Source organism: Corylus avellana, chromosome ca1, assembly GCF_901000735.1.
Source record: "Corylus avellana chromosome ca1, CavTom2PMs-1.0".
NCBI classification, from domain to species: domain Eukaryota; kingdom Viridiplantae; phylum Streptophyta; class Magnoliopsida; order Fagales; family Betulaceae; genus Corylus; species Corylus avellana.
The window spans coordinates 12,052,739-12,079,483 of NC_081541.1; the positions used below are offsets into that span (position 1 = coordinate 12,052,739).

The 26,745-nt window shown below is 36.7% G+C and overlaps 6 protein-coding genes across 6 annotated transcripts in view; 4 read left to right on the forward strand and 2 right to left on the reverse strand.

Annotated features, from left to right (window-relative positions):
- Window positions 1-228: 228 nt before the first annotated feature.
- On the forward strand, window positions 229-4,322 carry LOC132189955 (putative pentatricopeptide repeat-containing protein At3g16890, mitochondrial). The gene is made up of 4 exons (XM_059604815.1): window positions 229-2,407; window positions 3,134-3,251; window positions 3,341-3,416; window positions 3,507-4,322. The coding sequence occupies exon 1, from the start codon at window positions 233-235 to the stop codon at window positions 2,294-2,296; it is 2,064 nt and encodes a 687-aa protein (XP_059460798.1). The 5' UTR covers window positions 229-232; the 3' UTR covers window positions 2,297-2,407; window positions 3,134-3,251; window positions 3,341-3,416; window positions 3,507-4,322.
- Window positions 4,323-6,505: 2,183 nt separating this feature from the next.
- On the forward strand, window positions 6,506-7,443 carry LOC132167077 (major allergen Pru ar 1-like). The gene is made up of 2 exons (XM_059577973.1): window positions 6,506-6,753; window positions 7,003-7,443. The coding sequence occupies exons 1-2, from the start codon at window positions 6,570-6,572 to the stop codon at window positions 7,299-7,301; spliced, it is 483 nt and encodes a 160-aa protein (XP_059433956.1). The 5' UTR covers window positions 6,506-6,569; the 3' UTR covers window positions 7,302-7,443.
- Window positions 7,444-9,336: 1,893 nt separating this feature from the next.
- On the forward strand, window positions 9,337-9,825 carry LOC132168074 (major strawberry allergen Fra a 1-2-like). Its single transcript, XM_059579148.1, has one exon. It carries the CDS (start codon window positions 9,337-9,339, stop codon window positions 9,823-9,825), a length of 489 nt encoding a protein of 162 aa, XP_059435131.1.
- Window positions 9,826-10,275: 450 nt separating this feature from the next.
- LOC132167933 (uncharacterized) lies at window positions 10,276-11,210 on the reverse strand. The gene is made up of 4 exons (XM_059578980.1): window positions 11,118-11,210; window positions 10,951-11,045; window positions 10,631-10,856; window positions 10,276-10,508 (listed from the first exon to the last, which is right to left on the reverse strand). The coding sequence occupies exons 1-4, from the start codon at window positions 11,194-11,196 to the stop codon at window positions 10,393-10,395; spliced, it is 516 nt and encodes a 171-aa protein (XP_059434963.1). The 5' UTR covers window positions 11,197-11,210; the 3' UTR covers window positions 10,276-10,392.
- A 3,017-nt stretch (window positions 11,211-14,227) lies between these two features.
- Window positions 14,228-18,280, reverse strand: LOC132182409 (probable CCR4-associated factor 1 homolog 11). The gene is made up of 3 exons (XM_059595685.1): window positions 17,477-18,280; window positions 14,376-14,483; window positions 14,228-14,281 (listed from the first exon to the last, which is right to left on the reverse strand). The coding sequence occupies exons 1-3, from the start codon at window positions 18,257-18,259 to the stop codon at window positions 14,228-14,230; spliced, it is 945 nt and encodes a 314-aa protein (XP_059451668.1). The 5' UTR covers window positions 18,260-18,280.
- A 2,906-nt stretch (window positions 18,281-21,186) lies between these two features.
- Window positions 21,187-26,745, forward strand: part of LOC132167501 (AMSH-like ubiquitin thioesterase 3) — a 23,282-nt gene continuing 17,723 nt past the window's right edge. The window contains exons 1-5 of the mRNA XM_059578497.1: window positions 21,187-21,435; window positions 21,913-21,977; window positions 22,072-22,147; window positions 22,239-22,439; window positions 22,747-22,847. Coding sequence (XP_059434480.1) covers window positions 21,337-21,435; window positions 21,913-21,977; window positions 22,072-22,147; window positions 22,239-22,439; window positions 22,747-22,847 — 542 coding nt within the window. The 5' untranslated portion in view covers window positions 21,187-21,336. The remainder of the gene's footprint in view (window positions 21,436-21,912; window positions 21,978-22,071; window positions 22,148-22,238; window positions 22,440-22,746; window positions 22,848-26,745) is intronic.

Consider the following 26,745-nt stretch of genomic DNA (forward strand, 5'->3'; position numbering starts at 1 on the left):
TTGGCTTGTTTTCTTGAACCAGTACCTGCTGTGCCGCCATGGCTGAGCTTGGTCCATGCAACTTCAACTGCTAGGCTTCCACGACGTCGTTTAGCTCAAAGATACCGAAGTTAAATCTGAACCGTCAATTTTTTTTTTAACTGGAGATGTCCAGTGCTTTTCTCAACAGGATATAAGCCGGATCCTTTATAAGCGAAATGGCCTGCATTTGGTTGCTGGTTTGGCGAGGGACATGAGGGGGCTATCTTCCTTAACTTCCAGGGCTTCACCTGCAATCAGGAGTCTACCTGAAGAAGCTTGCTATAAGAAGAGACTTCAGAGGGATACCCCATCAAAGGCCAAATCCAAGAAAGTCACTAATCAAGCTCGTTCAAACAACTTTGGAGCTCTTTCAAGAGGTAACCGTTCTCCACTAAACTCTCAGTCGAGGAATCCCAAGTCGGTTTACATTTCAAAGTCTCCCATTCCAGTTGATAAACGCACATTGAGTGCTAAAACGATTGATCACCAATACGTTTCTCAATCTTTATCGAGAAAGGACTGGTTTTTACTGCTAAGCCACGAGGTTAAGGCGAGGAGGATAATTTTGAATCCTCAGTCTGTAGTGAGTGTCTTGCAAACTCAAGAAAACCCATTACACTCTTTGAAGTTTTATATCTGGGTTTCGAATATCGTCCCGTTATTCGCAAAGAATCAACCGGTTCGAGGTGTCTTAGCTAACACCCTTTACCGGAAAGGTCCGGTTGTTCTGTCTGTTGAATTGCTTGAGGAAATTAGGAGTTCTGGTTGTCGGGTAACAGAAGACCTACTTTGTGTATTGATTGGTAGTTGGGGAAGATTGGGGTTGGCAAAATATTGTGCTGAAGTTTTTGGCCAAATTTCGTTTTTGGGTCTTAGTCCAACCACAAGGTTGTATAATGCGGTGATAGATGCATTGGTGAAAGCCAATTCGCTTGACTTGGCGTATCTGAAGTTCCAACAGATGGCGGCTGATAATTGCAATCCTGATAGGTTCACATATAATATCCTAATTCATGGAGTTTGCAAGATTGGCGTGGTGGATGAGGCACTTCGTTTGGTCAAGCAGATGGAGGTCTTGGGATATTCACCAAATGTATTCACGTATACAATATTGATTGATGGATTTTGTAATGCCAAAAGGGTTGATGAAGCCTTTGGGCTTTTAGAGACGATGATGGAGAGGAATGTGAGTCCAAGTGAAGCTACTATTAGGTCATTGGTTCATGGAGTGTTTCGTTGTGTAGCCCCTAGTAAGGCTTTTCAGTTATTATCAAGATTTGTGGAGAGGAAGCCTGTCTTCTGTAAATTAGCTTATAATACTATTTTGTATTGTCTCTCGAATAACTCTATGGCAGGAGAGGCTGCCAGGTTCTTAAAAGATTGTGGAACAAAAGGTCATTTGCCTGACAGTTCAATGTTTAATATCACGATGGCTTGTCTGATAAAGGGATTAGATTTGACTGAGACGTGTGAGATATTTAGAAGTTTTATAGAACGAGGTGTGAAGCCAGGGTTTAGTACTTATCTTGCCCTAATTGAATCTACATACAAGGTGGGAAGAAGTGAGGATGGGAATCAATTTTTGGATCAAATGGTCGAGGATGGACTTGTTTCCAATGTATTTTCTTATAACATGGTAATTGATTGCTTCTGTAAAGCCAATAAGATGGACAGGGCGTCTGAGACTTTCAAAGACATGCAGCATAGAGGAATTGATCCAACCCTTGTCACTTACAATACCCTTATTAATGGGTATTGCAAGGAGAGAGAGATAGGTAAGGCGCGAGAACTGTTGGCAATGCTTTTAGAACATGGTTTTAAGCCTGATCTCTTCACATTTAGTTCAATAATATATGGTCTTTGTCGAGTACACCAACTTGGTGATGCTTTTGATTGTTTCACTGAAATGGTTGAGTGGGGTATCCCTCCAAATGCAGTCACATACAATATATTGATCCGCTCTTTGTGTGTCACTGGCGATGTTGCTAGATCAATGAAACTTTTAAGACATATGCAAGCCAATGGAATAAGACCAGATACCTTCTCGTTCAACGCTCTTATTCAAAGTTCTTGCAGGCTGAATGAGGTTGAGAAAGCTGAGAACCTTTTTGCTTCCATGATGAGACTAGGTTTGAATCCTGATAATTATACATACAGTGCTTTGATCAAGGCTTTGTGCAAATGTGGGAGATCACTTGAAGCTAAAGAGATGTTTCACTCCATGGAAGCAAATGGCTGTGTTCCTGATTCTTATACATGTAATTTAATTTTGTAAACTCTGGTTCTGCTGGCCCACTTTGAAGAGGCTCGGAATTTGGTAAAGAAATGTAGTGAGAAAGGAGTTTCTTTGAAGTCCAATCCCAACTTGTAGAACTGGGCTATTACGGTTCGTCTAATCTTCTATATTTAATTTCTATTAGACAAATTGCACTGGTCCCTGGTAGGATATGCATGTTGAGCTGTTGAAATGATGTCTTTAAGCAATTTTCTATAAATATATTAAGCCTTTTAAATTTATCTGAACTTTAAGTTCCACTATTCAGGCATTCCCTTATATTGGGTTATTCTCCTCCTTTTTTTATTTTTTTTCTGGGATGGTGAATCAGCTAGGCATACGTATTTTATCTGTTATTCATGAGTTGACATTAGTGAGGTGTTCAACTTGTTAAAAAAAAGAGAGTGGGTTAAACATATCTGCCATTCATAAATCAACATTAGCCCAATGAACAAATAGTTAGTTGGATACCTGGTGCTAAAATAGGTGTAGAATCTATCTTTTGGATTATCCTGGCACTATCTTCTTTGTCCAAAATCTGTGTTTTACTCAATTGAAATCGAGTGATATTGTTTACAAGTACTCCCTTGCAAGCACATAAGATGTTGGCATTGTAATTTTGTCACAGTGCAATGTGGGTTGGAGTTATGTGATATCAATGGCTGTATGTGCCTTGGTGACCTGTTTTTGTTATCAAGATTTCTTCGAATTAGGGATGTGAGTTATATTTGGGTAGCAATCCAGTTCTATATTGATTTTGTAATTCCTTTTAGCATCAAAATCGATGAAAATCATCCAAATAATGAATGAAGTCTGTCTCTTGTTTCTCTTGTGCAGCTTGAATCTGGCTGCTTTGGTTATGGCTGAAACGATTTGGGAACTGTTTTCTAGGTCTGGTGTCATTGGAGGAGAAGAATGCTGTAGATATGTATATCATACTTCTTAGATATTCCATGTAAGGAAAGAAAATTGTTGCGGTCATTTCCCATGTTGCTGAAAATGGTATTGCTACATATGCATGAGCTTATTTTTGACTCTTTGCAGTTTGGTGTCTGAAACAGAACCATTTGATCAAGATTACCAGGTTCTGCATCTGAAAGAGAGAACACGATACAAGAAGGTGAGGCATACTATTCTATCTTTACTTTTTCTTAAATGTGGAATATATGGTGGGGCATGTGTTCATGCAGTTTTCATGTTTGCATTGTAGAGATTGTTACCAGTACTAAATGAGCTTGAATCTTTGAAGCCAGAATTCCAACGTCCAGTGGATGAACTGAACAATGCCCCTTCTGGAGCTAGATTGTCTCAACTTGATGGCTCAAAATCGGCTTCATTTGGTTCGGAGACATCTTCTTTGGAGTGGTCGTCAATAAAAATTCTTACTCGAGTGTTGATATTAAGCGGGTATACATCAAACTGCTGCTCCTCTAATAGCATGTGAAATTGGTAACTGATAATTGGAATGCTAACTCTTCTAGTGCTTAGGAAGCTTTCTTTCAGTTTCTTTCTTTACTTCTTCAACTGGCGTCTCAGTCACAATGTTGTTTCTTCAGAATGTTCTTTGTATCTTATATGGAGTTGTAGGAAGTTTCATTTTTGTCATATACCTTCAGTCAATTTGTTTTTGTTTTTCCTAATATTTCTTGCTCTTGGTGTAGAATTTTCAATTTGTTAAATGTAATTTTTTTTGTTTTTGTTTTTCCTAATATTAAAAGCCGAAGTATCTCTTAAACTGCTCTGTATGTTGGTAGACTATGATTGTAAATTGAAATATGGTTGTTGCATATTTTGTTTATTCTCTTAAACTACGACTTAGGAGATTGTACCTGAACTTTGTTTGGTTGGTCAATTGTAAAGGAGAGAAGGCAGTTGGTTGAGGCATTGTTTGTGCTTACTTGACTTATGAGTTAACTGAATAACAAGAATAACACTGGCTGCATACTTATTTTATCTATTACTGGGAAGTTTATGATTTCTTGTCTGTTTGTAAGTCTGCTTCTGATTACTCCCTTCAAAGCCAGAAAGTCTTCTCCTGTGCCTTCTCTTTTGATTCTTCGTAGGAGACTTTAGAAACTAGTTTTAAGAGGAATGCATTGGGTTAGAAGGTTTAATGAATTGGGACTTGGTCATTGAATTATGATTGATAGTTAATTTGGGAATAACTATTTTAAAACTCAATTAAGAATATTTAAAAGACTTATGCTTTATATAAAAACTCCAACTCGGATAATTAGAATTTGCTGTTTGTAGGCTTCCTCCACTCCCTCCACCTTTGAAACTATCCAAGAAGAGGTTTTTATCACTTTAATAAGAGTAATTGAAGGAAAAGTCTGGGAGATTAAGTTTGTTAAGTTGCTGAATGTGTATTGTCTGCCATCCCTCTATTTTGGAAGAAGTGCATCTTGTGTTGGCACTGATTTCAATTGCTCGTGTTTGCATAATTATGGGGACCCAAATCAATGCTGAAGATTATGATCCCAAATTGAGGTTTTTGCTTTAGATTTTAGGTTCTGATATCAAAGCTTCCAAGTTTAACAAGCATACATTGATGATATCCTTTCTTTGGTTCACTTATCTGAATCTTTTTTCTGCCTTATTTTGCTTTTCTTTTGTTTGGTATTGCAGACTAGAGATGGTTGTAGGATGGTACCATTCGCATCCTGGGTTTGAATGTTGGCTTTCTTGAGTAGACATAAATACGCAGCAGGTTGTGTAGATAATTCTTATGTATTTCTTTTCCTTTTCCTTTTATTTTTTCTGCTTGAGGGAGGGAGCAAGAGAGGAAGAGAAAAAGAGAGGGAGGGAGATTATTAGTGGATTTATCTTATTACATTGGATTTCTTCTGTCGGTGCTTTGAAGTAAAGGGTGATGTGTGCCCTCTACTTCGGATTTTTCTGGCTTAAGGTCATATTTTATATGAGCAGATTTGAGGTGGTTATAACGCCAAGTGATTTAATTCTTTTTCCAAGTCAATGGAGATGAGATACCTCTGCAGACATAATCAAGTTCAATGTGTCAGATTTTAGTGAAGAATGAAGACCAGGATTAAGTGCGAATCCACAATAATTTCTCTTCTGAAATGTGATTCTTTCTGTCAAAAAAAAGAGTAATCCAATTTTTTCATAACATGTCCATTTTATTGATTTCATTGATTCAAACAGAAGGTTTTTTGTTGATAAGTGTCACATGTAATTTAACGGATCATAACCCATAATCTCACCTTATGTTCCTTCGTTCAGAAAGAAAGAAATACAATCTTAGGCTTTATTTGTTTTGACATAAAATGATTTTTGAAAAATATTTTTGGTTTGACCGACAATTTTTCTTTAATTTTCGTAAAATGGTTTTTATTTTTGAAAATCGTAAATTATTTTTCGAGTTTGAGTTTCTAATTTTTAAATGAACATACCTAACTAGAATGTCGTCAGGACTCCACCGAAAGATGGTTGGGACTCTGCACAGCACTCGGCTTGAACATCGTTGAGACATTGTTGGGACCTGAATGGAACCCGGACGGTACCCTATTGGGACCTAGTCGGGACATCGTTAGGACCTCACCGGGATCCGATCATGACATTATTATAATTTAAAATTTAATATAATTGAATACAAATAAAAATAAATAAATAAATATTTGTAATTTTTCGTATTCGCCAAATGCCTAGAAAAACTTTTTCAGCGAAAAATAATTTCCGACGAAAAACATTTTAGTCAAATCCTACTTGCTTTGAGGTGCACGGCTAGACAAAATAAATACCACGACTTATGATGGTTACCACATTTTCCCGGCTATTTAAGAATGGAGTTGTTTCATTATTATAAGCTTCCTGATTCTTTCTTTTCTGTTGCAGAAACTTGTAAGATGCACCCACCCACCTAAAAAAGTAATGAAATGCAAGTTTCTGTAAACTAAACAAGGCTTTTTGGGAGAGCAAAAGATCCAAGCTTTTTGTATGCTTGTCCAGAAATGTTGCAAGATATGGGCTTTCTCCGGCACTTGTAATAAGCTAATTACGCAAAATAATAATAATAAAAAAAAACAAAAACACAACAAAACATGAAAGGGACAAGATCTAAAATCATAATGTGCCACAGAAAATACAGGTAGGTAATTATTTGATGAGACAAAATCCAACTACCTGCTGAGTTAGATGTAGCAAAACTTGCACAAAGTAGCATCTTCTCTATCTATAAATATCACCTTTGTTGTGCACCATTCCAATCAGTCCTGCATTTTCTACCATCTCTAAATTCTGAATATATTCGATCATGGGTGTTCACACTCTAAGTGATGAGGTCACTAGCCCCATCCCAGCACCAAAGCTGTTCAAGGCCTTGATCCTTGATGCTGACAACCTCCTTCCCAAGCTCCTGCCTCAGGCCATTAAGAGTATCGAGACAGTTGAGGGCAATGGAGGGCCTGGAACCATCAAGAAGATCACCATCGCTGAAGGCTAGTTGCACGTTATATTCATTTTCACTACTATATTGCCATACAATTGAAATGACATGACAGTGAAAATAACAATTTACTAAATAACATTATTATTTTTTTATTTTTTATTATTTTTACAACTACTAACCCAATGGTTAATTTGTACTGTCATATTATCAAGTTGTATGACAGTCTACTAAATGATATTATTCTATTCCAAAATGGATTGAGCAAAGTGTTTGTAATTGTGTCTCCCTCTCTATGCAGGTACCCACATCAAGCACTTGAAGCATAGGATTGATGCAGTAGACGAAGAGAAATTGACATACAGTTACACACTGATTGAGGGTGATGATTTGCTGGACAAGTTTGAATCAATTTCTTATGAGATTAAGTTTGAGTCTTCTCCTGATGGGGGAGCCAAATGTACAAATTTTAGCAAGTACCATCCTAAACCAGGGGCCCAGATCAATGAAGAGGAAATGAAGGCAAGCAAGGAAAAGGGCTTGGCTGTTTACAGAGCTATGGAAGCCTACCTCTTGGCCAATCCTGAAGCCTATGCTTGATGTTTCCTTATTGAGACACTATCTATGTATCCTGTGTTCCTCAAAGTGTATTGAGTTTCTATGTCTTTGCTTTGTGGCACCAGATATGTTGGTGCCCGAGTCTATTAATTTATAAAATAAAAGGGATAATATAGTTTGGCTTCTTGGGCTAGCAATTATTTTTTATATAGTCCCATGAATTAACAAGTGTGACAATTAGATATATCAAACTACCATTTTATTGTGATTAAGTCACTTCGTTAGAATTGACCGTCTATTTAGATGTAAAAGTGAAATTTAACCAAAGTCTTCCGAAACTACTCTCGTTTTCATCCTTCAAAAACTAAATTTACACTTTATAATCATTAATCAATAAAAAATGACTTCAATAAATAAATAAACAAAGTTGAAATGGGGGTTCCTCTGGCCACCCCCAATGCGTTGAGCCACCCCCCAGCCACCATGAGGGTGGCTTGCTGTCATCGGCCACCATTTGGGTTTTAAGATTATTATTTTTTATTATTTTATTATTTTGGTTTTAAATATATGAGGGGTGTTATAGGAAAGTTAACAAAAAAGTGCTCATGTACATTTCCATCGAAACAAACGGCTGATTTTAATGGTAGAGCTTAGTTACAAAAAAATTGTAGTTTAGTGTATCTAAGTGTCACACATGTCAGTTCGTAGAGCTAAATAAAAATTGAATGTTAGTTCAAGAGGTCAACATATATGTATCCCAAAAAAAAAAACTTCTATGCTATAAAAAATTGATTGAACATGCAAATATTAATAATTACGTAATGTTATTTAGTAGACTGATATACTAATAACATGCAAATATGCTTCATGTTTCCTTATTAACAATCGAATCCGTCCCCAAGGGGTAGCTCAATCGGCTGTGGACCACTCCTAATAAAGCGGAGGTCACTAGTTCGAATCCCCCCTCCTCCTTCCCTTGTGTAGACATGTCAAAAAAAAAAAAAAAAAAACAATCGAATCCGATAAAGAGTCACTCGTTAAGACAAAGTGTTAGATCTTGAGGGGTGAAGGCCACCTTCATGTCGAAGAGGTCGAACATGCTTATGATGATCCTCTGAAAATGTTAAGGATCCTTCGAACGGTTTGACAACATTGGATTTGCCGCAATACGACCCTTCTATGTTAACAGAAGCGGTTAGGGTCAAGGGAGATGGTGAGGGAGAATATAATAGCAAAGCTAATCCATTCCTTAAAATAGGATTGAGAGATATACTTTATAACTTAACATGATGTCCAAATTGATTTCTTAATATTTTCAAAACAAGACGGAGACTGAATTGACAATCCATCCGAATACTAAACAAAACACAACATGACAAATCCTCTGCAAGTTTTCTCGTATAACAAAATTGAGATTGTTGTTCTTCCGGATGGTAATATGGATGATTGCTTTTATGTTCTTCTAATTAGGCGGAAACTCCTAAAATGGAAATAAACCGTATGTGTATATATATATGTGGGTGAAGATAAACACAACGCCGGCATGCCATGCACGCCGGCCAATTTTTTTTTTTTTTTTTTTTAATATTAAAAAATTTAAAAATAAATAAAAAAATTGGCCTGGCGTGCTTAGCATGCCGGTGCTGTGAATCATGCACGACCATATATATATATATAAGAAAAAACATTTGTCTAAGTTTTCATTCTCATCCTGTGATGTATAAGTTTTCATTCTCATGCTGCCGGCAGTTGTCTTCAATGCACACGTTTCAGGCTTCATGGGATCCATACTCTGCTCATTGCATATTTATTAATTGATCTTCAAAAGACAGTTTAAACACGTAAGCCATTGAGATCCTTACTTTTGTATTAATATATACCACTAACCTCGACAATGACGCCCTCTGCAAATTGTTATTAATCATATGCACAACAGGACAGCCCTCAGAACCAAATCGAAACAAGTTAATTAAGGAACAACAGCTTATAAAAACCACTTAATTCCCTTCCATTTTCACAGCCCAAGTTGAAGAAAAGAAATTCTAGCTAGTTTCATTAATCCTCAAGAAAGGATATCATGGGCGTAATCACTTACACAGATGAGTACACCTCTCCTATCCCACCAGCTAGATTGTTCAAAGCCTTGGTCATTGATGCTCACATCCTCATCCCAAAACTCCTCCCACAGGCTGTTAAGAGCATTGAAATCATTCAAGGCGATGGAGGGGCTGGAAGCATCAGGCAAATCACTTTTGCCGAAGGTAGCCAATTTAGTACTGTCAAGAACCGAATTGATGAGCTGAATGAAAAAACTTATTACTACAAGTACACGGTGATCGAATTCGAAGGTGATGCCTTGGCTGACAAGCTTGAATTGATTGTTCATGAGGTTCAATTTGAGGCAACGGCTGAAGGTGGGAGTAAAAATAAGATGACAACCAAGTACCATACCAAGGATGACGTAGTGATCAAGGAAGAGGAAATCAAGGCTGGCAAGGAAAAGGTGCTGGGTATGTACAAAGTTGTGGAAGGCTACCTCATCCAGAACCCTGGCGCCTATGCTTAATTAATGCTAATCTCCAATCAGTCTCTTTTGTCTACTGTTTAATGTTGTGGCTTTTACCTTTGTCTTTGAATAATCGCCTTAATGTGGTGTGATATTAAGTCTCAATCACTAGTGAATAGTGATGGTGGACAACATAAACATGGCTGCTGCTGTTGTTGTTTCATGCTATATATAAAGCATTTGTTCATTATGAGAATGATGAATTCCCCGTCTACTTCTTCTATTCTAGTTTGTGTCGTCTCATAGGGTGCCACTTTGTTATGACCCATCTACGCGGCACATATATAAATGCCCCAATACTTTGCTCTAAACCAGTTATAATTAATCTTTCTTTTCCTTTCTTTTCTTCTTCTCTTTTATTTTTTAAATTTTCTGAAATTTGCTTCACAAAAATTGAACTTTAAGATCCTTGTAATTACTTGTTTAATCTATATATTTGGGGAACACAATACAGTCTTTTCGGATTATAAAGCAAGAACTGGTCATGATCTATAACACTATTCATATTAGTATACATATCAAAGCCATAACCATAGCCCATGAAAGTGATTCATATTAATACACATATTAAATCAGTAAACCATGTCCCATAATCATCAATCCAAGCCCAAAGAGAAAATGATTTACAGCCTTGTGTGCATTGCTTTCTTCAGCTTGAATGTGCTCAGCTACATCAAAGTTACCTGCAAAAATGCACCCTAGATTACCATATTTGCCGATTATCAAAAAGAAAAATAATTCTCATTTACAGCCGTAAAAAAAAAAAAAAAAAAAAAAAAAACTTTATCAAACGAAACCTAGCTACCTCTTTCCGGGCCGTGGCCACAGGCTGCCGCAATCGTATCCCTAACATCCTGTATAGTGGCCTTGTTATAAAACAGAAAGTTAGTGAAGATGTTGTCAATGCAGTCTAGCACTAGGTTTGTCTCAGTCAGGCATGGCCCGCCACAGTATTCATCAGTACTTTGAAGAGGCACATTGAGGTTTCCTCTCTGAGACAATCTATAGGATTCTTCACAGCTACTGTAAATCTGAGGTTTTTGTTGAAATGGAATTAAACAAAACAAAACCAAAGTAACAATTGAGAAGTTTTAGTATCGAGCGGGTGTCACAGATATTGCTTACATATTTATTATTGAAACATAGCAATGCTTTGGCAGTAATTTGAGCCGGATCATACACTACACCGCCTGTTTGAGGCACTTCCTCATCTGCCCTCCCTGTCAAGGATTAGTGCAAAAGCTCAACACTTTAAAAATGAAAACTTATATATATATATATTTGTTGCATACCTAAGTTGCCATAAAGAACAAAGACACAGCTAAGAGCTACTGCCAAAACCCAGAGTCTTATGGTGAGTAAGATTGCCATGACAGAAGCTTGTGGGCAATCTGAAATTTTGGAGGAGGAAAGGATGGTTTGGAGAGACCTATATATACCAATGGATGGTTAGTTGCTAACATACTGTTCCTTTTCTAGAATGACCCACCTAACATATAATACAAATGTTGCGCATCAATTTGACACATGACCCATCTTTGACCGTGTGATTCGCATACTTTCTGAAGGATATATATTTATATATATAAAAGATGGCACTTTTTGTTTTTGATAGGAGAAGGAAATGGTAATTAAGTGAAGGAGGTTTGGTGAATTATATTGGAAAATTGGGAGTAAAATTGGGAGTAATAGAGACGACTAAGTGGGAGAGTGCAGTTGGAATGCAAGTCACCAACTATTACTTGCCAAGAACTTTCTCTTCATGAGTTAAAATCAAACCTAAATCATGCTTGCACTACAAGTTAATAAAAAGGTTGCAAGGCATGTTGCCGACATTTTATTCAAGAATTACAGAGGCCCACCAATCCCTTGAAAAGGGATTATGCGCAAAAATGAGAAATAATTCAAATAGACTTTCACTGTAGGTTATCTACTGGCCAACTATTTCTTCGATTGATCCAATGTTACCAGATATCTAGAAAGCAGTTCCCAAATTGTTTGAGCCATCACAAAAGGTGCCAGATTTAAGCTGCACAAGATAAACAAAAGACTTCTTCATATGTTACTCGGTTGATTTTTATTTTGATTTTTTCTATGCTAAACGGAATTACAAAATCAATATAGGCACTACTAAAAATACCAAGTTTAGTAATGCTTGAAATAGAGGCCTTTGAATAAAATGTGTTCATATGGGGACGTTTTATTGTGCAAACGAAACCACTAAAAATTAGGAACACTTTCACAGTACGAGTGCCCCTTTTTTTTTTTCCAGCACCCCCTTTTCCGAAAGGGGACACTTGCACAGTGCCAATCGCCCCCTTCTCCATTTATAAACGCTTGGCTTAAAATGTCTCCTTTTGAAGGCGTTTTTCACTATACAAGCGTATCTAAATTGAAGTCCAGTAGCTATAATTTGAGACGTGCGCCAAGTGCCCCTATTCAAGCGTTTTTAAATCAATTGGAGCCTTTTTTTGGCCAAAAAAAAATCCCAAATAACCCAAGTCACTAAACTAATTTTTTTTTTTAGCGAGAACTGGATTCCTACCCAAATATAACTCACATCCCCGATTCCAAGATATCTTGACAACAAACACTGGTCACCATGCCACACACATTTCCAATGTTTTTCCATAATTTGTCCCCAAAAAAAAGGAACAACCATATCGAGTCCCAGTGGTTGGCTTGCCAGTTGCCAATGTATACATATTCCCTATGGTTTCCCCATTACTTTTGGCACAAATTTGCAGGAGTAGACACCCAAATGTTCAACAAAATTTGTAACTAGAGGTTTTTTGTAACATAATGTACGCAACATACATTCTTTTCATCATACACAAAGGACCAAAAAAAAAAAAAACCCACTTAATCTGCTAACTCAAGGTTATTTGTAACATCAAAGATAAGATCATTTGTTTTGCGCAATTACATTGGATGTAATAATCACTAGGAGATTAAGGCAAACAAACCTTGAAGTAACTGTAGGGGGCATTTATAACAATTGCAATTGCTTCTGGTAGCATAATCTACAATGATACCACAAAGAAATCGTGTCAGCAAAGTCTAAATACAAAATAACAAGAGGAAACCGGTTGAAACATAACAAACATGGAATTATAAATAGTAACAAATATAATGCTCAAAAAACAGCTACAGACAATATATCCATAGAGAAAAAACAAAATTGGTTAAGGAGTAAAAAAACTATAAGTCAAGTAATCTACAAGTTGGTCGCATGCCAAAGTCTTGTCTTTCCAATGATCATCATTTTTAATATATATATATATATCCGAAACCAGAGGGGCTAGCAGCATGGAGACCAACACTCAAAATATAATAAGATCATTGAATTATTTCATAATTTTTGATGAACAAACAATTCAATATGTAATGTTTGAAGCAGAAAGTGAGCATGAGCATGTAAAACTAAATAAAAATTATAATTAACATGCCTACATGAGTCCAATCAAGAGGAAAGTGAGATAATCTGTCTTGACTTCAAATATTTCCTCTTTATTCAAAGTTTGACAATGAAACAGAAAGGGGTTTTCACCTTGTTACTGTTGATGTCACATAAATACAAGTTGTATGTAAAATAAAATCCTGCCACCATAAAAATTGAGGCATTTTTCCTAATCAAGTCAAATTGATTTTTGTATTCTACAGCATATCCATTTAACTGAAAAAAAAAAAAAATGACACACACACACACACACACATATATATATACACAAAAGAGAAAATAATATTGGAAATGCAATTAAATTAAACTAAATTAAGGGTAAAAGCACATGTGCAGAATATAAGATTTGGAGTTTAACATGATTTCCATTTGAATCAGCAATCAAGGAGAACATCTACAAAGGGAATAAGAACTAATCTTGGATACAATTGAATGTCCAAGAATGTCAAATTCTTTATAATACCTAAACATTAGACAATTCTGATGCATTAATTTTCAGTATTCTTTCAGCATTCCATTGGTTCAAAGCCAATAAAATTTCCTAAACATTTCTCTTTTTCTACTATAGACCTTACAACAGCAACAGGAGGGCATAAGCTTAAATGTGAAAAAGAGAGAAAGAGGGCATAAACCAAAAATATTAATTGGTAAATATCTTACCGAATCTAAAGTTGACTCCTGCCTTGGGATTATAAGTATAGTGAAGTGAAAAACCCTGTTTTTCTACAGCCACATGAAATTGGAAGTATAAGAAACAATGCGATCAACTTTTTAAGTCACCTGTAACTTCTTTTTTCCTAGCAAAATACAGTATTATTTTCTTATTAAATATTTAGTTAGTCTTACCAGTGAACCTACAAGAACACCACGTCTCTAAATTCTTCTCAGTGTTTACCCGAGCCAATCTCAAGAAATCTTCCATCATTTTTACAAGCTGCAATGTCACTTTAATGAACTAGAAGCATATCCATCAAGAACTCGAATATGCAGATGACCCTTAAAAGAAAGGAAAAATTATCATGATGTTGCCAAGAAATAGGCAAATGTTTTTACAGCATATATAAAATAAGAGTCAGCGCATGAAGCATACAACATATAGATGTTGAAATGAATCAGAACTTTGCATCCCATTCTGAGAAGATTTAGCTGGTCCAGGTCTCAGATCTGCAACTTTTGATTGAGGAATTGGAATAACATCCTGCAGCAATGTAACAATATCACATTGTCGAACTGATTCAGGCTAATACCACGGATAAAAAAAATTGTAAATTTTACAAGCTGCCACAATTTAGAAGGAAGAAACTTGTAAAAAAGTAGCATGCTAAATGCTTAATCTTTTGAACTCATTTTAGTGCCATGAAAGAAAAATACTTATTCCTTTGAACTCATTTAAGTAGTCCAAGTTCAAAGGTTTGGTTGAGAATAGATGACTTCAGCAGAAGTCATTACCTTAAATTTTCAGTGGGGGTTAAGTCCTTTTGCTTGGATAATGAACTTGTATTCACCATAGCCTTCCTTAGTTCATGGAGTGTGGCCCAGTCTAAAACAACATATGTATTTTAAGAAGAAGCAGAGAAGTAAACAAGCAATTTCACCTTTATTCCCGCACTAGGTCTGAGCCACTGACCCCAAAGACCATTTGGACCAAAGAATGAGTGTCTAGACAAAGTTTACTTCTTTGGAGGAGGTACATTAGGGGATCTGCACATTCCAAAATTAATTATTGTAAATCATCCTTGCAGAAACTACACCACAAAGAGTAGATTTGTTTAGCAATTTTATCTTTACAACCAGTTCAAGTTAGGGAAATACATGACCTAGTCTCTTCTGATTGCCAGTATAAAACCACATACAAAATTATATACGTTGCTTAAACAAAATCAATGAACAGATGAACTAAAAGAATGCAGAATGAGTCAAATTAGGGGGGCATAAAAGCAGCCGGGGGAGCAATGCCTAGCTAAGAATCATGAAGCATTTCTGAGTTTCACATCAAGGTGAGACACCTTATGGCTTATGGTATTAAACTTAAAGTGACAGTTTCTTCAGGAATCATATCACAAAGCCAGAAGTCAGTAAAAATGCTGTTGCACCTTTCTTAACTTGTTTCTCAAGGCATAAACCTCTTGCTACTAATCTTTCACATTTAGCTTCTAAGTGCCGTGGGATGCCATTACAAGTTCATATTCAAAATCTCCTTGAGAGGATCAGGATTTCCTTGAATATCAGTAAGTGTGGCTAGATAAACACTAAAATAGAAGATTCCTCAAATCCTTGTTTATACTATTGCTTTAATCTTTGCTGTAGGGTTCTTAAAAGTGCATGTTGTAGGTAGGATAGAGTAAAAGCTTCCTCCTGCACTGCCTTGCTGTACTTAATAGCCAAGTTCAGCATCTCCTGCACAAGCCAAAGCAAAAAGCATGGTCACATGCAATTTGGCAGTATATAACAATTATCTGTACCTACATATCAATCAAAATCAGCTCATCTTTTCAATCTTGCATAAAACAATTCCTATGGTCATGCTACCACAAGAATGCTGAGCTGATGAAATGACAGATCTAATGGTGGACCAAGAAGCACAATGGCTGCAGATCAATTACTTTGCCTAAATTATTGCTTTCATTCTCCTTTAGTCACAGCTTCAAAATGCATAAGCCACCACACAACAATCCTACAACATCTAGTCTGCAACACCAAACAAAAGAAAAGCATAATAATAAGGCAGAAAAAATAATCAGATAAGTGAATCAAAGAAAGGATATCATCAATGTATGCTTGTTAAACTTGGAAGGTTTGATATCAGAACCTAAATTCTAAAGCAAAAACCTCATTCTGGGATCATAATCTTCAGCATTGATTTGGGTCCCCATAATTATGCAAACACAAGCAATTAAAATCAGTGCCAACACAGGATGCACTTCTTCCAAAATAGAGGGATGGCAGACAATACACATTCAGTAACTTTACAAACTTAATCTCCCAGACTGTTCCTTCAATTACTCTTATTAAAGTGATAAAAACCTCTTCTTGGATAGTTTCAAAGGTGGAGGGAGTGGAGGAAGCCTACAAACAGCAAATTCTAATTATCCGAGTTGGAGTTTTTACATAAAGCATAAGTCTTTTGGATATTCTTAATTGAGTTTTAAAATAGTTATTCCCAAATTAACTATCAGTCCCAATTCATTTAACCTTCTAACCCAATGCATTCCTCATAAAACTAGTTTCTAAAGTCTCCTACGGAGAATCAAAAGAGAAAGCACAGGAGAAGACTTTCTGGGTTTGAAGGGAGTAATCAGAAGCAGACTAACAAACAGACAAGAAATCATATACTTCCCAGTAATAGATAAAATAAGTATGCAGCCAGTGTTATTCTTGTTATTCAGTTAACTCATAAGTCAAGTAAGCACAAACAATGCCTCAACCAACTGCCTTCTCTCCTTTACAATTGACCAACCAAACAAAGTTCAGGTACAATCTCCTAAATCGTAGTTTAAGAGAATAAGCAAAATATGCAACAACCATATTTCCATTTACACTCATAGTCTACCAACATACAGAGCAGTTTAAGAGATACTTCGGCCTTTTGTAATCTATTTATTTCCTCTTGGATAAGGATTTTATTCAGCTATCTATTATTGTTTGAGGTAAAAGCGTGTGATTCTTAACTGACCCTCACCGTATTGTTTTATTCAGCTTTCAAGAGTAAATACCTACGTCTATTGTACTTTTCACCCATTTGGAAGGATTTTTTTTTTTTTTGTTTTTTTACTCTGCAAGATAACCAGAACGTTTACAAACTTCTGTCATGGCAATCTCACTCACCATAAGACTCTAGGTTTTGGCTGTAGCTCTTACAGCAATCCTTCACAGGGAGGGCAGATGAGAAAGTGCCTCAAACAGTATGATCCTGCTCAAATTACTGCCAAAGCATTGCTATGTTTCAATAATAAATATGTAAGCAATATCTGTGACACCCAATCAATACTAAAACTTGTTCCATTTCAACAAAAAAATGCAGATTTACAATAATTTGTGAAGAATCCTATACATTGTCTAAGAGAGGAAACCTCAAACTGAATATTGTAACATTCCATCGCTGATTGAGACAAACATATGTCTTTGATAGTATTGATCGCATCTGGTTAGAAATTGCAAGCCGTAAACTTTTGGTGCAGTCAATCTACCAACATCCACTTCTAAAGTGTATAGGGTCAACCCAAAATGCATCAAAAATTTACCCATGAAATAAACATTATTGAGTTTCATTATTGTCTGCAAGGTGAGCAAACTGTCCGAACCCGCCTGGTGACTCTTCCCAGCAACACGGTCAACCCCAAGAGTGTTGGCCACCCTCTCCAGACCGCCATAGAGCCCCTGACACGACTTGATGATGTGTTTGATATCAAACACCCTGTATCCAAAGAAGTATAGCACCAAACGCATAAACGCCATGAGATCATACGGCAGTTTTCGCCCAATCAACATTTTGATTAAGTACCCAAAATCATATGCACCGTGAAAGGTGACCCAAGTGATGTTGGAATTCCACAAGAGGCCAGAGTTAACGATTAGCCTCACAAACTCCTTAGATTCGATACCCTTTTCTTGGTTCTTATTCAAGTCAATCCCCTGCCGCTCCAGTAACTGGATGGACTCCAAATCATGAAGATCAGTTTCCTTGTCGAAACCTTTGAAATTGAACTCCCAGACATAGCAAGAATCCCCCTTGGCATTCGAGAGAGCGAGACCCAACTGGATGATCTTAGTGGCATCCACGTTGCGCTTCATATGCAGGTAATTCTCAGCGGGAGATAGATGGGAGTAGTGGTTTCGGCTGTTAGCAGGGAAGACTTTACCGGGAAACTCAGTGTCGAAGGCGGCGAAACAATGATAGGGGAGAGCTCTTGCGATTTTGGAGAATTCCTGCTCGAGGTTGTCTTGCCAAACTTCACGAACCACGATCGGAGCCATTGCAATTTGCACGCTTTGGACCAAAAAGAATACGTCGTCTGATTTGTTGGAGCAAAAAAGGTTGCCTGATTTGAGCATTCCAAGGGTCTTTTATAACCAATATCCAGTATCTAATCCCACCGCCTTCACCATCCAATCCCACCTTCCATTGGATTTGGATTTCTAGCTACGAATTTATTTTTTCTTGTGCTTTAACGGCTAATCACCGACTAAAAGATTGACATGGGCCGAGGTCTAACAAGATTGGGCTTTAGAATTTACCTTCTCCAGTTGGGCTCAGACCCAATCCTATCATGGACTCTCCTCCTCAGATCTCCAGCACTTTTATCTCTCGCAGGATTTTTTTTTTTTTTTTTTTTTAAATAAAATAAAATTGGGTAACTAATTAAACAAAAATATCGTGCTTCATTTTTTAACCCTTTTTTTTTTAGATTGGGCTTTAGAATTTACCTTCTCCAGTTGGGCTCAGACCCAATCCTATCATGGACTCTCCTCCTCAGATCTCCAGCACTTTTATCTCTCGCAAATTTTATTTTTTATTTTTTTAAATAAAATAAAATTGGGTAACTAATTAAACAAAAATATCGTGCTTCATTTTTTAACGCCCTTCTTTTTTTTTTTACTTAAAAATCAAAATGTAACATTACTAGGTTTGAACTTCAGTTATATATATATATATATATATATATATATATGCTGTTAGAACAGTTTTCTTCACCAAAAGAGCAATTGTCATACTTCGCGCACAATTAATTGAACTCTAGAGAGAATATTCAGAGGGTAAGAGAAGATAGTAAATTATTGAAGATGTTTTTGTACCTTGTAGGGACCTATTCATAGGCTTGAATTAGTTCTTCTTGTTTAAGTTGGTTTGAGAGTCCAGAGTTGAGATAGAACTCAACATCTATCGTGTAGAGATAAACCTTCAACAACTATCATGTAGAAATAAACCTGAACGATTATCTTGTAAAAAATAAGCTAGGATTCATGAGAGTTTGTGGGCCTATCATTGGCTATTGGCCCAAAATTTGGTGGGCTTGTAGTGTGAATTTATTTCCAAACATATGCTATTGCTTTGTGTAACACATAACTTTCAAATGGGTCGTGCTAGGTTGAGTAGACGCATATTTTTGTAAAAATATTTGGTTAGGTTTTGTCTATGTATTTGAATTCTATTTTTCTCTTTTCACCCACTCAAAAACAAATCAAAATAAAATATAAAATACTTTTTAAAATGTATTCTTACTTTTTTATAAAGAATATATACTTTGACAAATATGTGCTTAATTCTGACAATAATTGGAGTTAATTTGTTATTTAAAAAAAAAAGAGAAATGTTAAAACATTTACCCCGATCCCTCTCTCATCGTTCTCCATCCTCCTTTTTTACAATTAATTATTGGATATGTAGGACCCCCACATTCACTTAGGTGAATTCAACAAATCTAATGGTTGATTTAAAAATAAAAAATAAAAAATAATTGATGGCCAAGTAGATACTCTAACATTTCTCTTTAAACATTTGAAAAATTAAAGAAAAAAAAAAATATAGAGTGGTTGTGTGATCACTTTAGAAAGAAGATAATAAATTCTTCATAATTTTATTTCATCAAAGTTTGCTTTTATTTTTTTTATTTTTTGATAAGAAAACTAAGAGCATTCCAGCAGTTTCTTCGTCATTTTCCTTATATTTAAGGATTCAAATTACTTTTTGCTTCACTATGTCAAAATACACCCTAATAGCTTTCCTTAATCATTCCCTATATCATTAAAATATTTATTTTTTTAATTATATATATATATAAAAATTTAATAATCATAAGGATTGTAATAGTGCAACCCAATGTTTTGGGTTCCACTGTAGCAATCATAATGTTTAAGGTTCATTTAGAGAATCTGCTGTGAAACGTTTTTTGCGATTTTTTTAACATATTTTCTAAACTTAAAGAACAGACTCCCTTATAAGAAATCTGTTGAGAATACTGTAACTTCTCATTATAATTCAAGAAATTAGAGCAAATTGCTCAAGTAACAAAGCATCACCAAACCTAGGCAATGCCTATTTATTGAATTATCCAAAACAATTTAAGGCAACACTCATTTATTGAACAAAAAAAACACCCTTTACTTTTGAAAATTACATAAAACATAATAATTAAACTAGAGGATATCGAATTCTAGGGGTGAAGATTGTGGATTTGGATTCACTGAAATTCTTAGGGGAATTATAGTTTATGAAATTTCAGATCTAGGCTGATCACTTTTTATCTAAGGGTCATTGTTCTGCCATGTGTTCCACTACTAATAAAATAATAAATATTTTATTTATTATTTTATTAGTAGTAAGACACGTGGCAGAACAATGACCTTTAGATAAAAAATAGACGGCCTATATCTAAAATTTTAGAAACTAGTTCTCTAAGAATTTCAGTACATCATGATCCTGAATTGTACTCTTTATTAGTTTGATCCAATTTGTCTTAAAACAAAATTTTATGTCAATCACATGTTGCATTTCAAATAATGCAAATGAACGATAACATTTTTTTTTTTTAAAATGACATTCAGGCTGTCAATCATTGGCAGCGATTGGGATCCATCAACGAAAAACAAAAATATTAAACTTCTTTCGAGAAAGAGAGACCATAAGTGAATCCAATCAGAATCGGAGACAAATCACAAACAAGTTTTTGCTTAATAATTTTATATATTTTTAATTAACAACAATATGTTTTTTTAAATAGAGTATATTAGAATGATAAACTGATAAGAACTCTAATTAATCATAATTCTAATTATAATTTAAATAATATGATCCTAATGAAATTGGAATTCAACTATTAACCCTTAAATCTATATAATACTAATCTTATCTCTATCTTTATATGAATTACAATTTGAAACACAAATTTAACAGTTCATTAGGTGGACCTTTCTGAATCCTCATTATGTCGACATAGAAGGGCTTTGCCTTCTCCGAAACGAGGAAACTTGACTAAAAAACTTGTCTCGCACGCTCTCAACACCGAGAGAGAGAGAGGGGACGTGTGGCATTTTCCTTGCCGTCGACGGAGAAGATGAAGATCGACGTGAACTCGATCGCTCGGAAAGTGGAAGTCGACAATCGGATTCCCCTCCACTATTACTACCGGATAGCGGATACTCTCCTCAAACAGGTTCCTCCAATTCTCTCATGAATTAGTAATCGAACCTTTGATTTTCTCTTAATATATGCAATTGTGATTGATAAATCTCAGTTTCAATTTCATTGCTGTTTTCGATTAGGGTTTTAGTTTTATTTCACGAAGGAAATTAGCTGCTCTAGGGTTTTCATAGCTATAAAGCTTCTGAATTCTTGAAACTGTGTTGGGAAACTTGTTGAAGGTGCGAGTAATAAACGTGCTTCTGAGTTCTATTGTAAAATGGAATATAGGAAGCAATTGCTGATATTCGCAGATGATGTGGATGTGATAGTAGGTTTTGATAGAATCTCAGCATTGCTGAAATTTTGCCTATATTGTCTATAGCTTATCTCGGAATTTGATTGTATAATATTAGTTACAGCCCAATGATGAAGCAGGAGTTTTGTGGAACAATCTTTTTATTTACAGTGGCTGATTTTTTATTTTCTTTTTGATGTTCGGCATGCTCAGGCTAGTATCTATCGGGAGGAGATGAATGTTGTAGATTTATATATCATACTTCTTAGATATTCCAGGTAAGGAAAGAAAATTGTTGGGGTCATTTCCCGTGTTGCTGAAAAACAGTTTTGCTATATTTGAATGCATAAGCTTATTTTTGACTCTTTGCAGTTTGGTGTCTGAAACAATACCATTTCATCGAGATTACCCGGTTCTGCATCTGAAAGAGAGATCAACAAATAAGAAGGTGAGGCATACTATTCTATCTTTTTACTTTTTTCTTAAATGTGGAATATATGGTGGCATGTTTTCATGCGGTTTTCATATTTGCATTCCAGAGATTGTTTCTGGTACTAGATGAGCTTGAATCTTTGAAGCCAGAATTCAATCGTCAAGTGGATGAACTGAACAATGCCCATTCTGGAGCTACATTGTCTCAACTTGATGGCCCAGAATCGACTTCATTTGGTCCGGAAATATCTAATTTGGAATGGCCTGCTGTCAATAAAAATTCTTACTTGAGTTTTGATATCAAGCAGGTATAGATCAAACTGCAGCTCCTCTGATAGCATGTGAAATTGGCAACTGATAAGTTGAATGCTACTCTTCTGACGATATAGTCCTTAGGAAGCTTTTTTTCAGTTTCTTTCTTTATTTCTTCAGCATGGTGTCTCAGTCACAATGTTGTTTTGTCAGAATGTTCTTTGTATGTTATATGGAGGTGTAAGAAGTTTCATTTTCATATATCTTCAGTCTATTTTTTTTTTTGTTTTTCCTAATATTTCTTGCTCTTAGTGTAGAATTTTCAATTTGTTAAATATAATTTTTCTTTCCATGTTGCTGCAGCCTGCCAGCATGACACCTCAGTCTTCATGGAAGTATAAGAATGATTATTCTCAGGTTTTATCATCGAATTCCGTGCAAATTGAGAAGCAGTTTCAGAAACTGTGAGTATATTATTCTTATAATTCTATCATCATTCAGCGGCTAGAGACATGGGGCCCCTTTAAAATAGTTATTTCTTTGTACAGTGCAAAATCATCCCCTTTCTAGATTATGGCATTTTTCTCTCTTTTTTTTTTTCTTCTTCTTATGAGGTTTGCTCTTCTAGTGAAGAGGCAGCGGCATATGACTTCATGTATGGCAACATACATGGTCCTTTTTACGCTTTGCCATGAACTATTACCTTAGCTTTTGGATGTTTTCAGTTGATTTTTCATCGCTGGCTCTTCTTTTTGATAAGTAGATTAATTTTATTAGAAGCACAGATGAGCGCAACCCTATCACACAGGAAGTATATAAGAGAAACCCCCTATTAAGGTGAAAATAAGAAGAAAAAGTTAAAAATTCAGAAAAAGTTAGGAAAGTGTGAACTATTGTACGCCCCAATCCCTATGTGAAACAATTTGAATATGATATTCTTTAGCTCTTCCACCGAAGTCTCACGATCTTCAAAACACCTTGCATTCTGACGTCTCCATGTGCACCGCATTAAGCACAAAGGAATCATCTTCTAAAACGGTACGACTTTCCAATTGACCTCTCCAACAAACTAACAACTCTATCACCCTTCTAGGCTTCACCTATTTTACTCTGATCATTCCAATGAAAACTAAGATGAGCTATGGACTCTCCACTCCTATTACACATACAACACCTTTCCACCACTATGACTTTCCTTTTCCTCAAGTTATCCAAAGCGAAAATCTTTCCTATTGCTGCTGTCCTCACAAAGAAACTCACTCTCTACAGAGCTTTATCTCTCCAAATACTCTTCCTAGAAAATTGTGAACAAGCCAAAATAGACAATGCTTGATAAGATGACCTTACTTCAAACTTCCACCTCTTAGATGGGATCCTACAGATACTATCCTTACCACCTTGTTTCATTATGAGAAGTACAACAAATCCAAAAACACCATCACCAAGTCCACCTCCCAATCATGCACGGGTTTGATAAAAGATAAATTCAACTGCAGATGTTCATTAGAGAACTGCAAATTATCCTCCATCCACGCCTTCTTACAACATGCAATACTAAACAATTCTGAAAAAGTTTCCCCCTGTTAGAAGAATGTAGAAGAATGTGTTAGAAGAATGTAGAAGAATGTATTAGGGTATGAGGGCAATTTGGTCATTTATGTATTCTCAAAGCTTATATATAATATGTGTGAGGTAGGCTACGTATCTTAGAACGAGCCTCCTCTTTTCTCAAAACCTACTTCATGCAAACCTCTCAACATGGTATCAAAGCCTAGGGTTTATTCTTTTTTCTAATATCGTGTATTTTTCTCCTTTCTCCAACGTCTTATCTGTTCCTTTTTATCTCTCGCCCCCATTCATCTTGCTGATTGAAGAAATATAAATTCTTGGGCTTCATGCCCGTGGTAGGAGATGGCGCCGAGCTCACTCTCACCAATAATGTGATCTCGGAGCCATCTCCAATGTTGGATTTCGACCCGTTGTCGTCGGCAGAATTGGTGTAGTCGTTGTCTTTGGTGGTTGGTTGCTGTAGTCGGCCGATTCTGCCTGAGGTGGTGGCTGGAACTCTCGGTGGTAGCCGGAGACCGGTGTTGGGTGTCGCTGACTGCTTTTTGCGTTGTCGTTGGGTATTTTCCGGCACGATTTGAGTGTCACCGGCGCATTTTCAGTAGTTGCGTGTCGTCGGAGGGTCTGTGCTCTGGTACTGGGAACATCACTCGGATTTATGAGGTGTGTAAACAATACTTTGGGCTTGAGCAAGGTAATCAAACTGTGGATGAGTACTACAATCAGGTTGTCGCCATTTGTAAGGAGAGAGACATGTATCAGCCACTCTCCACTGATTTGAAGAAAATGGAAAAGCAACGTCAAGATGTAGATGTGGTTCGGTTTCTACTTGGCTTGAAACCTGAGTATGAGTCTGTCCGTGCGCAGATTTTGGGTGGCTCCGACCTCCCATCACTTCCTGAGGTTTTTTCTCGGCTTCAGCGTGCTACTATTTCTGATCATAGTTCTCTATTGAGCACGGAACGTAATGGTGATCGTGCTGCTTTTATTGCTACTCGTGGTAGCTTTAATAGTTCCCGTGGTGGACGGGGTAGTCGAGGTGGTCGTGGTTTTCGTGGTGGACGTGATTATCGGGGAGGTGGTCGCATTGGAGGTCGTGGGCCTCGAAAATGCACTCATTGTGGTCGTACTAACCATTCGGTGGATTTTTGTTGGGATTTACATGGCACACCATCTGGGTTTGCCAATCAGGTTACTTCTCATGAGGGTTCTCTAGCCCCGGCTGGACCACTTGGTACTCCAAGCTCACCCCTTGAGAATGATCTCATCTCCATCCCGAAAGATGAGTATGCTCAGTTCTTAGCCCATAAGCAGGCCTCTTCCTCTTCCACTGCTACTCTTGCTCAGTCAAGTACTGCATCTCACTGTCTTTTATCCTCCACTAGCAACCCGTGGGTTATCGATTCTGGCGCCAATGAACATATGACTGGTTCGTCTACTTTCCTCTCTAATTATCATCCTGTCGCATCACCTAGAAGTGTCACCCTAGCTAATGGTTCCCTATCCAAAGTGGTCGGCTTAGGAACTACCCATCTAAGTCCTGACATTGAGTTGTTATCTGTTTTACATGTTCCTGGCTTTCCTTTTAATTTGTTATCTATTAGTCAAATCACAAAATCCCTTAACTGTTCAGTTAGTTTTTATCCTTCTCTATGCATTTTTCAGGATCTCAAGACGAGGAGGATGATTGGTATGGGGCATGAAGTTGATGGCCTATATTATCTCAATCTAGCACCAACAATTTCCTCTCATGCGTTGCAGTCGTCGGCCTCCGCTCTTCAGTGGCATTGTTGTCTTGGTCATCCTTCCCTTTCTACATTGAAGCATCAAGTCCCCAGTCTTCGTCATGAGACGTCTGTGCCTTGCGAAGCTTGTCAGCTTAGCAAGCATCATCGTGTCTCGTTTCCGTCCCGTGTTGTTAGTAGGGTTTCTAGTGCTTTTGAGTTAGTTCATTCTGATGTATGGGGTCCAATTAATATCGCAGCCAATAAATTCCACTATTTTGTGACCTTTGTGGATGATTTTTCCCGTATGACATGGTTATTTTTAATGAAAAATCGTTCAGAGTTATTTTCTATTTTCCAACTTTTTCGCACTATGATTAAGACTCAATTTGCTCAGAAAATCCGTATTTTGCGTTCGGATAATGCTAAAGAATATACATCTCATTCGTTTGCCTCTTATTTGTCTGATAAAGGCATTATCCATCAAACATCCTGTGCTCACACTCCACAACAAAATGGTGTGGCTGAACGCAAAAATCGTCATTTATTAGAAATCGCACGTTGTCTCTTAATTCATATGCATGTTCCCAAACAATTTTGGAGTGATGCTGTCCTCACCGCTTGTTATTTAATTAATAGGATGTCCTCCTCGGTCTTAGATGGTACCTCTCCTCATTCTCTTTTATATCCTTCTTCCTCCCCGTTCTCCTTGCCATTGAAGGTTTTTGGGTGTGTTTGCTATGTTCATAATTTGGGTCCCGGATTTGATAAGCTTGACCCTCGTGCTACTAAATGTGTCTTCCTTGGGTATTCCACAACCCAAAAGGGATACCGTTGCTATAGTCCGGTTCTTCGACGCTACTTCACTAGTGCCGATATCACATTTGTTGAGTCTCTCCCCTATTTTTCTGCTACTACCTCTTTGGGTGACTCTTCCCTTGAGCCTGATGTCGAGTCTCTTCCGCTGCCTATTCCTCTTCTCTCTGTGCCGGTCTCTCCTTCTCCTCCGGTCTCGCTACCTCACCACCAACCTGCTCCACTCCAAGTTTATCAACGCCGACTTCGACCATCA